The following is an 18,633-nucleotide window of genomic DNA, read 5'->3' on the forward strand; positions in this document are numbered from 1 at the left end:
GGTCCGGCTGTTCGGGCAGAGTGCATATTCACCAGCCCCTACCTCTGCACCTCCCACTCTTCCATGGGGGCCCCAAGCTCCTTAGCCCAGCCCTGGGACCCAGTTCATGCCTCCAGCTTCGGCTTCTCTGCCAAGCCGCCTCCATCGTCTGTGAGCCAGCAGTCAGCTTCTGCTACATTTTTCCTAATTAGAGGCCTGTGCCTTTCAGCATAATGTTATTGTGAGGAGCCTGGTGATCTGCGACTCCTTGTTCTACAGGCTGAACGGCTGAGTGTGTTTTATCATGTGATTTGTCTTCCGAGCTGTGCTCCCCCGTCGTGCGGATTTCCCATTAGAGTCTTCTTTCTTGATTCCATGGCCCCGGAAACCGTCTGCCTTCCCAACCTCTTGGAATCCTGTGCCAAGCTGTGGTTCCGATGCAGCCATGTCACAGGAGTTGTTTTTACAGGTCCCCAGGGGCCAGACTGGTCAGTGGTGTCGTTGTGTTTGTATCGTCTTTGATGGAGGATGCGCTGGGGGTGATGTCTGTTATTCAGCCACAGCTCCCCATCTCAAGTTATTTCAACAAAGTGCCTGAAACGAACATAGGTGAGGGTACCTGGCACCATGCCTGGTTCACTGCAGATGCCCCTCATGCTTTTGGAAAGAAAGGAGGGAGGGAGGGAGGGAGGGAATAACTAGAAGACAGTGTTTCCCAGCAGGGGCTCCTTGGAACCTGAATCCTCTGCGATGCCCAGGGAAGTACAATTCAACAACATTAACAGGGAGGGAGTGGTTTCATGGGTGAAGAAGTTGGGAAACTCTCTGTATGCTATGATGCTCTCAGAGATTCATAGACTATGTCTGTGTTAAAGGCTCTGAGAAGGCCAGCTCTAAGGAAAGCTGGCTGACTTTGTTTATTATACATTTCTCAGACTTCTGTGATCCCAGGACTCTTTTATTCAGGTCAGCTCTTTAGGCAGTTGTGAAATGTTGCCACAGTACAGGCTAGAAGGTGGCGAGGATTATGGGAGGTTCAAAGGGATGCCGTGAGGACCCCAGAGGAAGGATTCAAAGACAGGTGTGTGAAGGATGCAGCATTACTGCCTGATCTGGAAGGATGAGCAGGATACCCATGGATGGAGGGGAGAGGAGGGGCCTCTGGGCTGGGATGCCTGAGATGTGCATGGTTTGGGGAACAGGATTTAGAGAAGATTGTGCTAGAAGACAGGCTGCTCTCAGCTCCCATGCCCAGCTGAGTTCCTGGTATCCAAAGATGCCCAGTAAGTCTTCGGTAAAATTATGAATGAGTTATTGAGGGTCTTCTCATTGCCCTCCTAGTGAGACTAGACTTTATTTTATGAGCCCTTGTTTCCCAACCAGGGATTTGTGTCATTGTCACTTGTGGGCTTTCTTTTTTTTTTTTTTAAATCAGATAAAACTTATTTTAAAATGAAAATCTCAGAAATGAGATGCTAGTATTCAAAAAAGGAGTTAATAAAAGAAAAAACATTTTAGAAATAAAAAAAATACTGTGGGCTTTTCTTGAAACACACATATGCATGGGCCCCATCCCTACAAATTATGATTCTCCGAGTCTACAGTGGGGAAGGGGGCTGTGGGAGAGGTGATTCAGGCTTCTGAACACCTTGAAAGCTCCCCAGGAGACTCTAAGTGAGCTCCCAATTACAAAACAAATGTCAGAGCTGAGGGAGGTCCCTTAGGGGATCTATACCAGGAGCTAACTTCCCTGGCAGTTGCATATAAGATAAAATGGGAGAGGTGACCTAGTGATGAAATAAGGTTGGGACAGTCTGTGACATGACTCTTTGAGATTTACGTTACCATTTTAAAAATGCTGAGAAGGCCTGCTGTAAACCCAGCACTTCCAGAAGTAGCATTAGAAGAAGTAAGCCAGAAAGAAAAACACCAATACAGTATAGTAACTCATATATATGGTATTTAGTTAATCGGTAAAGATAACCCTGTATGCGAGACGTCAAAAGAGACACAGATAAATAGAAAAGTATTATGGACTTTATGGGAGAGGGCGAGGGTGGGATGATATGGGAGAATGGCATGGAAGCATGTAAATTATCATATGTGAAACGAATCGCCAGTCCAGGTTCAATGCATGATACAAGGTGCTTGGGGCTGGTGCACTGGGATGACCCGGAGGGATGGGATGGGGAGGGAGGTGGAAGGGGGGTTCTGGAAGGGGAACACATGTACACCCATGGTGGATTCATGTCAATGTATGGCAAAACAAATACAATATTGTAAAGTTAAAAAGTAGATAAATAAACTAATTAAAAAAAAAGTGTAGGTTTAGAGATGCGTACATACGTATGTCAGCTTGAGTGTTTGGCTTCATCATCTTTTCTGGACACTGCTGTTTCTCTTTTCAGACTTCCCAGGAATGAATTCTCCCATGGTTGGTGGTTTTTTATTTTCTATTTTTTGGAGGCTTTTTTTTTTCTTTGGTTTGGGTATTGCTTTTGTTGTTGTTTTCTTTCTTTCTTTTTTAAAATTGCATAATTTTTATTTATTTAGTTAGTTAGTTTTGCTGTGCCACATGGAATGTGGGATCTTCCTTGACGAGGGATTGAACCTGAGGCCCCTGCATTGGGAGTGTGTAGTCTTAATCATTGGACCACCAAAGAAGTTCCTCATTAGTGTTTTTGTGAATACCAAATGAAGTCACACTGGCCACCGCTAGGATGGGGCAGCCTGCTCCCAGAGAAGATTCTAGAGAAAGCTAGCGTGAAGTTATAAAAGTGTCTTGTTTGCTTACCAAGAACTCTTGATTTCCATAGTCATTTTCTGTCTGCTGCCAGCATGGAAAGATGCAACATTTGGGGCTAAAAGAGAGCCTGCTGCGTCCCAAGCTCCTTTCTCCACCTCCCAATCCTGTGAAGATCGTTTCTGACTTCATACTCCTGATGCTGAGAAATGACTAGGGTGGCCCCAGTTAGGAACTTGCAGGCTTGCAGGTGCTAAGCATTCCTCTGTGGACTCTTTGTTCTTGCTTTAAACCAGCTAATGGGCAACTACACTGCTCCTCCTTGGTGGGGCTATAGGCAGCTGGTGATCTTTAAAGAATCAGTGGAATTGTTGGGCTCTGGGTTGCCCTCACCGATCCATACGCATCTGACACTTGGGTTTCACTTTAGATGCTCATTTCCTGTGCGGATGGATATTTCTTTTAATTTATTTATTTTTAATTGAAGGATAATTGCTTTACTATATTGTGTTTGTCTCTGCTATACATCAACATGAACCAGCATTAGGTACACACACGTCCCCTCCCCCTTGAACCTCCGTCCCACCTCCCACCCCATCCCAGCCCTCTAGGTTGTCACAGAGCCCCAGTTTGAGTTCCTGAGTCATACAGCACATTCCCATTGGCCATCTATCTCCATATGTTAGTGTAAATGCCTCCACGCTGCTCTCTGCATTCATCCCACCCTCTCCTCCCTCCCCCACCCTTTTCCATAAATCTGTGCTCTGTGTCTGCGTCTCCACTGCTGCTCTATGAACAGGTTCATCAGTACCATCCTTGTAGATTCCGGGTTTATGTGTTAATATACCATATTTGTTTTTCTCTTTCTGACTTAGTTCACTCAGTACAATAGGCTCTAGGTTCATCCACCTCACTAGAACTGACTCAGGTGTATTCCTTTTTATTGTATGTATGTAGCACAGATTCTTTATCCATTCATCTGTCGATAGACATTTACGTTGCTTCCATGTCCTCGCTGTTTGTGCTGATGGTTTCTCGTTTGTTCACTCAAACTACGACCTTCTCTAGCAAAGAAGTTGTTACCATCTGCCTCTTACCTCACTGAAGATGAAGCCTGATGGTTACTGCTCTCAAAGTTGGCCGTGAGAGGGTGCTGGGAGCTCCCCTGGGTCCCCAGGGCAGAGATTAGGGGATGCATCCTCTGTAGTGATGAGACCACAGTGGGCCCAAGGCTGCCAGTCTGGGGCCAAGTGTATGGTAGGTGCTCATTTCCAGAAGATTAATCAGCTCCATGGGCCTCCCCTCCCACCAGAATTTCTTCCACCCCTACCTACCTAAGGGATGGATTGGGCACCTTCAGAATCAGTGATAGAAATGACCATATTAACTAAGATCCCCACTTCCCTCACAGCCCATGAACCTGTGGAATATGGTGTGATCATAAATCAGTCTGTATCTACAGCAAATGTTCCTTAAGAGACTATGACAGTTCCCTTCCAAGGCTATGCAATTCACTTGTTTCTTTATTGGATTCTTTCATCTACCTTGTATGTACTACGTATCTGCTCTTACCGGGCCTGCAATACAGGAGACCCCAGTTCAATTCCTGGGTCAGGAAGATCTGCTGGAGAAGGGATAGGCTACCCACTCCAGTATTCTTGGGCTTCCCTTGTGGCTCAGCTGGTAAAGAATCCACCTGCAATGCAGGAGACCTGGGTTTGATCCCTAGTTTGGGAAGATCCCCCAGAGAAGGGAAAGGCTACCCACTCCAGTATTCTGGCCTGGAGAATTCCACAGACTGAGTAGTCCATGCGGTCGCAAAGAATCAGACACGACTGAGCAACTTTCACTTTCTCTTACCGGGCACGATGCCCACCTCTGGGGTTGGAGCTGCTCCATCTCTGCTCAACCTGAGAGCACTGACTCCTCCTGGGGGACAGACAGGAGGACCCATACAAGGGCATCCATTGGGGCTGGTGGTGCTGGGATGACAGGCCATCCTGGGCATGTGTGAACCAGCTCGGTGTCTGATGAACATTCCCACTACCCTATGAAACTTCATTTTTCTCAGGATTCACTCAAACTTTGCTTTGCTCTTAAGCCTCCATGATGGTGTTTTTCCACATCTCCATTATTTCTTCCATCCTCTTTCATTTTTTTTGGTCATGACTTGAGTACTGTTGTTTATCTCACCCAGATCCCCCCATCTCTGTTCCCTTCTGCTCGTGGGTCTCCTATGTTGGGAAGCACTTCACGGTGGCTCACCTTTCAGGAAAATACTGTTCTGTTGACTTGAGTCCCCACCCGGAAACCTGAAGATTTAAAGATGAGTCCCAGAGTGCAGGCAGAATTGAGTTCTAATCCACCCTCCTTCACCTCTTGGTTTTGCATTCTGGGATGTAGATGATTGGGTTTCAGCCTCTCAAGGGAGCCTGGGTTTCCTTGTGTCTAAGAAGAGGATGGTAAGACCACCCCCTAGTGTAATAGTTGTGAGAATTAAAAAGAAACCTCACCACGGTGCCCATTCAACACTGGTTGTCAGGCAAGTGTCAGCTGTCACTGTCATAATTCCTGAGCAGTTGCATAGACTGGCCCCATCGCCCCTCTTGGGGATGTTAGCCATGCTGTATTGACAGCAGTGTTATTAAAGAGAAAGTCAAGGACAACTTCAGTAGAGAGACTGAAGGCAGAGAGATCTGAGAGTCAAGGGTAGTATAACTGAGCCCCCACAGTGAACCCTCCTCAGGGTACCTCTAATTGCCAGGACAAGCAGTGGACGAGGACTTGTGCCTCCTGACCCCCTTGACCTGCTGAACAGCCCTCTGCAGGAGCGGAATCTTTCTGGAAAGCCCTTGGCCTCCAGGAGCTCCGCTCACCTTCCCCAGTCTCTTCCCCACTCTGTTGATGCACCACGTCTGATCACAGACATTCCAATGGCAAGTCTGAGGGCCTCCCAATGCAAGGGCTCTTTCCCTAATATAGCCAAGGATTATCTCTATTATATTAATTATTATTAATTCCTATCAAACTCTTTTATATTGAAGTATACCTGATGGCTCAGTGGTTAAGAATCTGCCTGCCAGTGCAGGAGACTCAGGTTCGATCCCTGAGTCGAGAAGATCCCCTGGAGAAGGAAATGACAGCCCACTCCAGTATACTTGTGTAGGAAATCCCATGGACAGAGGAGCCTGGCAGGCTACAGTCCATAGGGTCACAAAAGAGTTGGACATGACTTAGCAACTAAATAACAACAAATAGCCAATTTACAATATTCTGTTTCAGATGTGCACAGAAGTGATTCAGTTATGCACATATATGTGTATATCTATATTCTTTTTTTCTATTCTTTTCCATTATAATTGTTACAAGACATTGAAAATAGCTCCTCGTGCTATACAGTAAACCCTTGCCATTAATCCTATCAGACTCTTAGCTGTATTCTAGAAGCACTGGCAAACATGCCTTTTTTTTCCAGCTGCTCCAGGTATTTGTTGCAGCACACAGGATCTTCAGTCTTTCTTATGTCATGTGGGATCTAATTGCTGCATGAAAATTCTCTTAGTTGCTGCATGTGGGATATAGTTCCATGACCAGAGATCAAACCTAGGCCCTTTGCATTGGGAGTGCGGAGTCTTAGCCCCTGGAGCACCAGGGAAGTCCCTGGGCAACATGCTTTACATGCAGCCAGTCTCATTTCATGTTTGTGGCAATCCACGGGATGGAGTGATGTACTCAGGCCACAGACCTACTCAGTCTTAAAGCCAGAATTCTAATCCCAGTGACCCAGCTCCTTAGCCCAGGTTCTTAGCCATTATTTTATACAACCTCATTCAGTGAAAACTTTTCTGTGGTTACAGGTCTCTTCTGTAGGCTCTCCAATCCTTTCTTTCACCCCTCTGTCCTTCCCTTTTCTGGGGCTCCCCAGGTGGCACTAGTGGTAAAGAACCCACCTAGCAATGCAGGAGACATGAGAGATGTGGGTTCAATCCCTGGGTCAGGAAGATCCCCTGGAGAGGATCACGGCCCACTCCAAGTATACTCTCCAGTATTCTTACCTGGAGAATCCCATGGACAGAGGAGCCTAGCGGGCTACAGTCCATGTGGTTGCAAAGAGTCAGACATGACTGAAGTGACTTAGCACGCATGCACACACGTCCCTCCCCTTTCTACTGTTCTTTTAAATAACATTTCTACTGCTCTTTTAAATAACATGGACTAAGCCCTTAGTCATGTCACATTGGCCATTTTTCCTAAGCACAGTGGGAATGTTTTGTTTGGGTTTATTATTCTTTATTCTAATAATTAAGCCACACTTTGGTTACATGCCTAGACTTCAGGCCAACATCAGCATCTCTCAGAACCCAGACCAGAATGGCACAGTGGTTATAAGCAGGCTGTGTGGCAGCAGGTGCCAGAGTTTGAGTTTCTGCCTTGCTCCCCTAGCTAAGGGACCACTGTCTTCTCATCTGTAAGTGGAGCATTTTAATCACACCAAGAGGGCTTCTCTGGTAACTCAGATGGTAAATAATCTGCCTGCAATGCAGGAGACCTGGGTACAATCCCTGAGTTTGGAAGATCCCCTGGAGAAGGGAATGGTTGCCCACTCCAGTATTCTTGCCTCGAGAATCACATGGACAGAAGAGCCTGGTGGGCTACAGTCCATGGGGTTGCAGAGTTGGACACGACTGAGCAGCTAACACACAGTCATCCCAGGAGCATAGTTTTGTCATTAGAATCATGCAAGTGGACGTGTAAGCAGTTAGAATGGTGCTTGGCACACAGGACATGTTCTGCCAGGGTTAATACTCAGGACTTCTCCAAATCTGCCTTTCTCCCTCCTTCAGGACCCACAGATTTCTAGGAAACTCCATCCTAGAGCAGGGATTCCCCAACCTCCAGAATCTAATGCCTGATGATCTGAGGTGGAGCTGGTGTAATAATAGAAATAAAGCACACAAAAATGTAATGCTCTTGAATCATCCTGAAACCATCCGCCCTACCCCTGTCCATGGAAAAATTGTCTTCCATGAAACCAGTCCCTGGTGCCAAAAGAGTTAGGGACTGCTGTCCAATAGCACTCCCTTCCGAAGCCTGTTCTTGTTGTTGTTCCATTGCTAAGTCAGGACCGATACTATGTGACCCCATGGACCCCAGGCTTCGCTGTCCTTCACTCTGCCCCAGAGCTTGCTCAAACTCATGTCCATTGAATCAGTGAGGCCACCCAGCCATCTCATCCTCTGTCGCCTCTTTCTCCTCTTGCCCTCAATCTTTCCCAGCATCAGGGTCTTCTCCAGTGAGTCGGCTCCTCGCATCAGGTGGTTCAAGCCTAGCAGTGGAAAACTTGTCTTCCCTACAGATGGCTCCCCTGCCGCCCCTCCCAACTTTGCATCATTCTGCCAGTAGCAGCACTTGGCTCTGATGAGAGGTGAAAAGGTCTCCCCAGCTGTGACGCTGCATGATACAGGCCCACCTGCCTGCCACACCGGCTCCCAACTTCTGAGGCTAAATCAGAAGGTGGGAGGCAAATGGCTGCAGGAGTCTGTAGGTGTTTGGCAGCCTGGTGTGGCCTCGGTTCACCAGGCTAGGCCACCTCATTAGCAGCTGCCACCTTGGAAAGTTACGAGTTTTGTGGGCTTAACAATCCATTTGCATGAAAAAGCTTGGAAGACTGGGATACCCCTAATATCAAGCTAATTAATACCCCTTAAGTTGGGGCTTTGGAGGGTAGACTTAGCCTTTGAAAAGGAATCTTCTTCGAGAGCACCACAAGTCATTGCAATAAAACCCAGAAAGGGAGGAAGAACCTAGGAGGAAAGTAGCTGAACACAAGAGGAAGCTGTCATTTCTGGAGGCAAGTCAGTCAGGTAGGGGGGAAAAAAGATTGTTCTTCATGCAAATAAGTCCCACTCAGTCTTCCTTGGGCCTCCAGTCAGCTAATTCTCAAACTTAATGATTTTCACATATAATCTAAGGTAAAATTAGTCATTCGATATTAAGACAAAAGCAGGCAGGCTCCTATCTTGACAAGAAATCCTTCCTGCTGAAATGGAATTATCTCTGGAATAATTAAAATGCTTGCTGAAGTATGAAAGTGTTCCATTAGCTAGAGTTGTCTTTGTTGAGAAGCACCCTCCTTGTCCCCAGATAAACCATGATGGCCATGATCAAGGAAAAGAAAATAGGAAGGCTGTGAAAAAGCTGGCTTAAAACTCAACATTCAGAAAACTAAGATCATGGCGCCTGGTCCCATCACTTCATGGCAAATAGATGGGGAAACAATGGAAACAGTGACAAACCTTATTTTCTTGGGCTCCAAAATCACTGCAGATGGTGACTGCAGCCACTAAATTAAAAGGCACTTGCTCCTTGGAAGTAAAGCTAGACTGAGTATTAAAAGGCAGAGACATCACTTTGCTGACAAAGATCTGTCTAGTTAAAGCTATGGTCTTTCCAGTAGTCATGTACGGATGTGAGACTTGGATCATAAAGAAGGTTGAGCACCGAAGAATTGATGCTTTCAAACTGTGGTGCTGGAGAAGACTCTTTAGAGTCCCTTGGACAACAAGGAGATCAAACCAGTCAATCCTAAAGGAAATCAGTCCTGAATATTCACTGGAAGGACTGATGCTGAAGCTGAAGCTCCGATACTTTGGCCACCTGATGTGGAGGGCCAACTCTTTGGAAAAGACCCTGATGCTGGGAAAGATTGAAGGCAGGAAGAGAAGGGGATGACACAGGATGAGATGATTGGATGGCATTGCTGACTCAATGGACATGAGTTTGAGTGAACTCCAGGAGGTGGTGAAGGACAGGGAAGCCTGGTGTACTGCAGTCAGTGGAGTCGCAGAGTCAGACACGACTTTGCAAGTGAATAACAAATAGATAATGTGATCAAACTTGAATTCTCATTGGTGTCATTTTTGAGCCAGAGAACACAGTTGGATGTTGATGGTGTCAGCTGAGTGCCACTGTTATTTGTGAACAAGTTTGGCTGTGGTGCTTTTTCTTTAGAAGTCCCCAGATCTAAAGAATCTTCACAGTAACAAGGAAAGTGAAGCCTCCAATAAAAATATGGCAAAGGATGGTTTTCCTAGAATGTCACCAACCTGCCTACTGATTGTCAACAGTATTTCCAGAGTTTAGATATCTTAATGCCAAAAGACTACAATGATGGAGCAACAATGTTATTACCTGCCAAAACATGAACAGCTGGGGGCTCTCAAATTCATTTATTACAAGGACGCACTGTGGGTATTCATGTAATCCATACCACTCTCTATGAGACTTTGTGCTTCGTGACATAATCAACCCATCCCTTGTCACAGATGCATTGTACCATCACAGTGTGTTAAACACTATAGCAAACCAGCCTTCACTCATTAACAGTGATTTATGATGATGGAGTCTTAACATCCCAGAGGTTTTTGTTCATGAAGACATATACTTACCTCGTTACCTTCTGTTTATGCCCAATGTATTCATCTTTTATATTTGTTAAACAGTGCACATTTTTAAACATTACACAATCAACATTGCTCTAAATATTTGTACAATACTTAATAATGTGGATTTAACAAAGGGAAATTTTCCAACATTTAAAGATAGACTTCAAGTGTAACCTCTTCTAGACAATTATTCAAAATGACATTTTGAAAAAAGATTATTATAAATGTTTGAAATCCTGTAAAAGATGAACAAAACACATTCATAAAGGCCTGTGCACTTGCAATAAAGTAGATATGTGAATAAAGTAGCTGTATGAATACCATGGATTCAAAGTTGTTTTCCCATATCTTTATTCTTATTCATACTCTTTTTAAAGGGCTTCCCAGGTGGTGCCAGTGGTAAAGAATCCACCTGCCAATGCAGGAGATGGAAGAGATGCAGGTTTGATCCCTGGGTTGGGAAGATCCCCTAGAGTAGGAAATGGCAACCCACTCCAGTATTCTTGCCTGGAGAATCCCACGGAAGGAGGAGCCTGGTAGTCTACAGTCCATGGGATCGCAAAGAGTCGGACACAACTGAGTGACTTCACTTTCTTTCTTTCTAAGAAACCACTGCAGAACAGCTGAGGCCACCAGCTCCGCTTATTGTCTGATTGCTTCTCGGCTAGAATATAGAATTGGATTGCTCAGTGCATGGTGATTCTGAGCCTCCAATCATTTGGCTCAGTCCATTCCAATAACTAAGTTCCTTTCATTATGTCAAAGGCTCCTTAAGTCCCCCTCTTATATTTAGATTTTCATTTTTGAAACTTGCTATCTTTCCCAGAAATGATACATTTTAAGTTGTATGTATCTGCCAGTTCCTGGCCCACTGCTCTGTCATTTTGATTTATTGAGCATGTCTGTTCAGTTCAGTTCAGTTGCTCAGTCGTGTCCGACTCTTTGCAGCCCCATGAATCACAGCATGCCAGGCCTCCTTGTCCATCACCAACTCCCGGAGTTTACCCAAACTCATGTCCATCGAGTTGGTGATGCCATCCAGCCATCTTATCCTCTGTCGTCTCCTTCTCCTCCTGCCCCCAATCCTACCCAGCATCAGGGTCTTTTCTGGTGAGTCAGCTCTTCTCATGAGGTGGCCAAAGTATTGGAGTTTCAGCTTCAACATCAGTCCTTCCAATGAACACCCAGGACTGATCTCCTTTAGGATGGACTGGTTGGATCTCCTTGCAGTCCAAGGGACTTTCAAGAGTCTTCTCCAACACCACAGTTCAAAAGCATCAATTCTTCGGTGCTCAGCTTTCTTCACAGTCCAACTCTCACATCCATGCATGACTACTGGAGAAACCATAGCCTTGACTAGACAGACCTTTGTTGGCAAAGTAATGTCTCTGCTTTTTAATATGCTATCTAGGTTGGTCATAACTTTCCTTCCAAGGAGTAAGCATCTTTTAATTTCATGGCTGCAATCACCATCAGCAGTGATTTTGGAGCCCAAAAAAATAAAGTGTGACACTGTTTCCCCATCTATTTGCCATGAAGTGATGGGACCAGACGCCATGATCTTAGTTTTCTGAATGTTGAGCTTTAAGCCAACTTTTTCACTCTCCTCTTTCACTTTCATCAAGAGGCTCTTTTGTTCCTCTTCACTTTCTGCCATAAGAGTGGTGTCATCTGCGTATCTGAAGTTATTGCTATTTCTCCCAGCAATCTTGATTCCTGCTTGTGCTTCTTCCAGCCCAGCGTTTCTCATAATGTACTCTGCATATAAGTTAAATAAGCAGGGTGACAATATACAGCCTTGACGTACTCCTTTTCCTATTTGGAACCAGTCTGTTGTTCCATGTCCAGTTCTAACTGTTGCTTCCTGACCTGCATACAGGTTTCTCAAACTTATGTATCTCCTGTTATTATTTTATCCTAATTAGTTGGGCCATTTAGAGGTTTTGTCTCCTGGGAGATGAGATTGAGCCTGTGTAATTAGCTCTCTTCTTTAGGACAGCTGGCTAATTCATCACCTTGGTGAGCAGTGTTTGACACAGCTCACCTGCTTATTTTGTATGACCATGGGCCCTGATTGGTTTTCCCTAGACTTGGGATGGTACCTGCTTCATCTGGGCCTCTCTCTTATCTCTTTTCTGTTCACACAGGTGGGATCAAGTATACCGTGTGCCAAGTATTATGATTACAGGAGAACAGAGGTCCCGTAACTTGTCCCTGGTGTACCACTTTTACACATTTCTGCCCTATCTCCTTACCAGCTATACCATTATTTACATAACTTCTCTTTAAGTAACTGTAAATCTCTTTGTGTTTCTTCTAGCTGCGGTGAGCAGGGGCTGTTCTTTGCTGTGATACGTAGCTTCTCACTGCGATGGCTTCTCTTTGTGCAGAGCAAGGGCTCTAGAGCCTGGGCTCAGTAGTTTGGTGCATGGGCTTAGTTGCTCCACAGTATGTGGGATCTCCCCAGACCAGGGATTGAGCCCGCGTCCCCTGCATTGGCAGGGGGATTCTTAACCACTGGACCACCAGGGAAGTCCTAAATCTACTTGTTTTAACCTAGCATCATCTTAAGTTATTGTAGCCATGAAACCAAACACTTGATTTATCAGTTCTATTTTAGTTAACTTTTTTTTTTTTTACTAAGTGTCCATCTAAATAATAGCATAAATATTGAAATGATGGGTGTGACCTGGTATCCCTATACTCCCTTGCATACTGCCAGGGCATGTCATCATCCACAGCTGAGGAGATCTGGTCAAAGACCCTGTACCAAGGATCCTAATGGCTGAAATATCCAAATAACGTGATTACCTTCAAAGGATTTTAAGAATACCAAATCTCTCACCTGTGAAAGCACAGAATTAAAATGAAATCCCAGTGGTTTATGAAATCACATACTTAAAAAATAGAGTATAATACAATAAGATTGAAATGAACCAGCTAAACAAAAACCTGCTTCGGTTCCATTGATAATTAAAGTGGTACACAAGCCACAAAGTGTTTTTGCCTACCATTAATCCTCGTTTGAGCCCTGAGCACCAGGGCAGCTTCTAGGTTGCCTTGAGTGATGAGGAAAGACCACCGGCGGAAGGAGAAACAAATGGAGCAAAGATCTGGGACCAGCGCATCCTAATGGAGGGAAGACCTCCCCAGTGCGCAGACCTGGGTGGGGAGGACCAGGTCCAGCTGGGGTAGGGCCAGAGCGAGGATGGGGCATGATCAGAAGTGTGGTCAGACAGCCGAGGGGCAGACCGTGGGCCATCGTGCCCCGTGTAGATTTGGGCCATTCTGGAGTTCTAAATAGGAAAATGATTAGAGCTGGTCCCACTGGCTACTCTATAGGGAAGGGCTGTATTGCATCAAGAGTAAAAGTAGTAAAGAAGACCCCAGTCTCCCCCAAGTGAGAGATCATGGAAGCTTGGCCAGGTAACTATGGTTGTGAGAAGAAAGGGCGGGCTAGAGGTTGGCTTATATATATACACAAACACACACACACACATATATATGTGTGTATATATGCATATACATACACTGGGCTTCCCAGGTGGCATAGTAGTAAAGAATCTGCCTGCCATTGCAGGAGATGCAAGAGACTCAGTTTCGATTCCTGGGTTGGGAAGATCCACTGGAGTAGGAAATGGCAACCCACTCCAGTATTCTTGCCTGGGAAATTCCATGGACAGAGGAGCATGGGGGACTACACTCCATGGGGTCGTAAAGAATTGGACATGACTGAGTGACTAAGCAAAGCATATGCATACACTAACATTTCATTTTTCTTGAAACTGTTAAGATTAAATATATCTTTAAAAGAATAGATAACGTGTATATGTATAACTGAATCATTTTGCTGTATACTTGAAACTAACAGCATTTTAAATCAATTATACACCAATGTAAAATAAAAAAATAAAATGAGTTGTTAAAAGAAAGATTTTCTTAACACATGCGGTTATAAATATTTATCACAGGCATATTGATATATCCACTTTATTGTCGTTCAGTCACTAAGTCATGTCCAACTCCTTGCAACCTCATGGACTGTAACACACCAGACTTCCCTGTTTGTCACTATCTCCTGGAATTTACTCAAACTCGTGTCCACTGAGTCGGTGATGCCATCCAACCATCTCATCCTCTGTCATCCCCTTCCCCTGCCTTCAGTCTTTCTCCGCATCAGGGTCTTTTCCAATAAGTCAGCTCTTCACATCAGGTAGCCAAAGTACTAGAGGTTCAGCTTTAGCATCAGTTCTTCCAATGAATATTCAGGTTTGATTTCCTTTAGAATTGACTGGATTGATCTCTTTGCAATCCAAGGGACTCTCAAGAGTCTTCTCCAGGACCACAATTCGAAGGCATCAATTCTTTGGCACTCAGCCTTCTTTATGGTCCAGCTCTCACATCCATACATAACTACTGGAAAAACCATAGCTTTGACTATATGGACCTTGTCAGCAAAGTGATGTCTCTGTTTTTAATATACTGTCTAGGTTGGTCATAGCTTTTCTTCCAAGGAGCAAGCGTCTTTTAATTTCATGGCTGCAGGCACCATCCACAGTGATTTCACAGCCCAAGAAAATAAAATATATTTATATATAACTTAAATATATTGATATAACATAACTAATGCATTTATAATGTGTTTATAACATATAATTAAGTTATAGTTTACCTTTTGAGAAACAAACCCCAAATGCCTCTTTCTGCATGTTGGATAGAAATAAAAATTTTTGGATAGCTTATTAAGTAGTATTTCCAGTGTGCTGTTAAAAAAAAAAAAAAAAAAGACATTGTGTGGTTTTTCCTGCTTTAGTAGTTTTCAGTTCAGTTGACAAAATATTAGCATGTATTTTGAAGCCAGAGTTTTCACAATTATGGCTGACTTACAGGTTATAGGCCTTGGCCTGAGCAACCGGGTGCTGTTTACTGACTCCTGGTGCCATTTACTGGGATGGGTCAAAGTGGGACTTCAGGGGCAGAAAGCCTGGGAGTGCAGTATCTATGACCTTGGTCCCCTGCTTGTCTCCCTGCAGTGATCCCGAAGGTCACCAAGCACCTGCTCTCAAACCCCGTGTTTACCTGTATCATCTTGGCCGCCTGCATGGAGATTGCAGTGGTGGCTGGCTTCGCTGCCTTCTTGGGAAAGTATCTGGAGCAGCAGTTTAACCTCACCACCTCTTCTGCCAACCAGCTGCTAGGTGAGTCTGTGTCACCCACCCGCCCCCGCCCCACACAGGGAGGCTGTCAGTGATTCTAATACCCTAAACATTGACTGAGACCAATCTAACAGCCCAGACCTTGCTGCTCCTGTAGCAGAATATACATGTGGTCTGTGTGCAGAAGAATTTCAGAGTATTTTCTTGGAGTAAGATTTACCTACTTGAAGCAGTTACTTAAAGTACGTGATAATAAAGAGCTAAAATATAAAATGTGCATAGGAAGCATTGTGACAGATCAGGAAGTCCATAAATTGGTGTAAACTGGAGAATTAGGGGGAAGATGTGATGAACAAAGAGGGGAATCAAGATGGATCTTGAAAGGTTAGTACTGGGTTGACCAAAAAGATCGTTCTGTCCATAAGATGTGATGGAGAAACCCAAATGAACTTTTTGGCCAACCCCATAGGCTTTGATCAGGAGCATAAGAAAGCAAGAATATTCTTGGCAACATGAAACCCATGGTCAACAGATATAGAGGTTAGAAGCCATTTGCCCTCCTCCATCTTTGTGCCCATTGCAGATATAAAATGGATCATGACACTCCTTCTCCCCAAGCTCAAATGTAGCCTTACCAATCTTCTCAACAGTAAACCACAGACATCTGCCTCCAGTCCTTTGGAGCTGGCCTGCTAAAGAGAACCAGTTTCCACTCATGAGAAGCAGGATTACTTATACCTGATAGGGAAAGTGATCCCACAACACAACAAAGAGAGGGAAGGGTCAAGAATGACTTCCAGCTTTCTGGCTCAGACAAGGAATGGTACCATTTGTGAAGCCTGAAAGTAGCAGAAAAGAATCAGATCAGTAGGAAAGGCTGTGAGTGCAGACGTGAAGTTGCTGAGTGTGAGATGGCCGTGATGTATCCACGTGATGTCCTGTGTGTGGTTGAGGACTGGAGAAGGAGATGTGGATCGCATCAGTGTGTGCATGGTCACTGAGGACACAGGAGTGGAATTTACAGAAGGAAAATGTGTAGAAATAGAAGAGTGAAACACCACCCATGAGGAAAGAGAGGAGGCCATAGAAGCAACTCCTCAAAGAAACTTGTGGATCATGGGGCGTCAAGGAAGAGATGATTCCAAGAAAGAAGCCATCAGCAGTGAGAGCGTCCACATGTGATGCAACCTCACATGCCTCAGGTCCCTTCAACAAGCAGGATGTCTTTCAGCCTATGTCAGGGCTGTGTCCTTGGAGCTACAGCAGGTGAGCCCATGCTCTGGTGTGAGGAGCAACCCACAGGAGGGAGAGAATAGCCAGTGACCGCAGGGCACTTTCGCAAGCTTAACAGTGGAAGGAAGGAGCGAAGACATGGCGGGCGATGTGTGTTGCCATCAAGGGAGTGGAGTGCTTGTACTGTTGCTAAGAGACAATTGCTATTGTGGCAGGAAGGACCTGAGCAGGGGTCTAAGCAGAGGGGAAAGAGCCAGCAGAGGTGATGTGCAGAAAAGAGAGGGAATGTGGTGGGCAGCCTTTGATGGAAGAGCTCCTCTGTTCAGAAAGTGCAGAGAGACATGAGGATGACCCCCGAGAATGTGACAAGTCCAGTCTGGAAGTTGACAACACTCCTGCCCCGTGGAGTTACCTTCTCTGTTAAGTGGGTCATGTCCTGAGAGGAGTGGGCAAGGTGATGTTTTCTGACCTTCTCCTTTAGTGTTTCCTTCACAAAATGGCCCGTAAACCCATGTGAGGGTGCTGACCCAACATGAGTCACCAGGAAAACACATGTGAACAATGAAATGCTAGTCCACGTCCACCAGACCTATAGTACCAAGTGTTGGTGAGAAGGTGGAGCCACTGGAACTCTCGTACGATGCTGGTGGGGTGCACAGAGGTACAAGTACTTGGGAAGAATTCTTTGGCAGTGCCTGCGAAAGCTGAAAGCGTATGCTTACTCTGGGAACCAGCATTCCACTTCTGGGCATAAATCCAACAGAAATGAGTGTTTAGGTCCACTTATTTATATATGCTTAGGTAACAGTAGGGCTTCCCTTATAGCTCAGTTGGGAAAGAATCTGTCTTCAATGCAGGAGACCTGGGTTCAATTCCTGGGTTGGGAAGATCCCCTGGAGAAGGAAATGACAACCCACTCCGGTATTCTTGCCTGGAGAATCTCATGGACAGAGGAGCCTGGCAGGCTACAGTCCACGGGGTCACAATAGTCGGACACGACTTCATAACTAAACATATATATATACACATAGGTAACTGTATCTAAAACAGCCTTATGCATGAACCCCTAAACTGGAAACAGTCCAAATATATATCAATTAGTAGAATGGGTAAATAAATCATAGAATATTCATACAGTGGACTGCCACATAGCATAAGAAAGCAAGAGATGGTGTGGATGGATCTGGGACAGAGTCAAAAGACATCAGACTCAAAAGAGTCGTATTAATAAGAGTTAGAAAGAGGAAAAGTTGTACTTCTCTGGCGGTACAATGGATAAGAATCCACCTGCAGATACAGGGGACCTGGGTTTGATCCCTGGTCCAGGAAGACTCCACAGGCTGTGAAGCAGCTCTAAGCCTGTGCACCACAGCTACTGAGGCCACACTCTAGAGCCCTGGAGCCACAACTGCTGAAGCCTGTGAACCTGGAGCCTGTGATCTGCTGCAAGAGGAGCCACTGGAGGGAGCAGCCTCCCACTCTGCAACTGGAGAACGGCCATGGAGCAGCAAAGACCCAGTGCAACCAAAAATAAGGAAAATAAATACTTTTTTTTAATGGAAAAGTTAAAGTAATAGAGGCCAGAACGATAGTTACTCTTGGACTTTGGGGAAATTAGGACAGCAGGGAACCCCTGAGGCTGCTGGAAATGTTTTAATACAGGGGTGTGTACAGATGCAACAAGTCATCAGTGTTCCCTTAATCTTGTGCACGTCACAGAACGTAAGGTATCAAGTTAAAAAAATTAAAACCCTACCAACAAGGATGTGGGCAGACCCCAGCACCTCTCCCTGGGGGCTGCCAGAGCAGCACGAGGCTGATTTTCTTTTTCTCACTAATGACTCTTTACCACCCACTCTTTCATAAGCATTTTCTTCCAAGAGATATTAGCAAAATGCAGTCAGCCCTTAGTACCCATCTGACAGAGAGAGGGTAAAAAGTGTCTCTGTAATTAAAGTCATAACTTCTCCGTTATTCCTACGATCTCTCAGGTTTAGCCCTCCAGCACCCAAAGACTTTCTCTCTCACTTCCTGATTTCTTTACTGCAGCTTCTTACATTTTGATTACATCTGCTTC

At 45.1% G+C, this 18,633-nt stretch overlaps 1 protein-coding gene across 5 annotated transcripts in view; it reads left to right on the plus strand.

The window, feature by feature from the left end:
• The window catches only part of SLCO3A1 (solute carrier organic anion transporter family member 3A1), a 359,594-nt gene that overhangs the window by 298,393 nt on the left and 42,568 nt on the right, over positions 1-18,633 (plus strand). For all 5 annotated transcript variants that reach the window (XM_081551678.1, XM_081551677.1, XM_081551679.1 and 2 more), the window contains one exon: positions 15,201-15,365. In XM_081551678.1, the coding sequence (XP_081407804.1) occupies positions 15,201-15,365 (165 nt within the window). The remainder of the gene's footprint in view (positions 1-15,200; positions 15,366-18,633) is intronic.

This window comes from Giraffa tippelskirchi, chromosome 12 (genome assembly GCF_054371585.1).
Source record: "Giraffa tippelskirchi isolate mGirTip1 chromosome 12, T2T-mGirTip1v1.2.pri, whole genome shotgun sequence".
NCBI classification, from domain to species: Eukaryota; Metazoa; Chordata; class Mammalia; order Artiodactyla; family Giraffidae; genus Giraffa; species Giraffa tippelskirchi.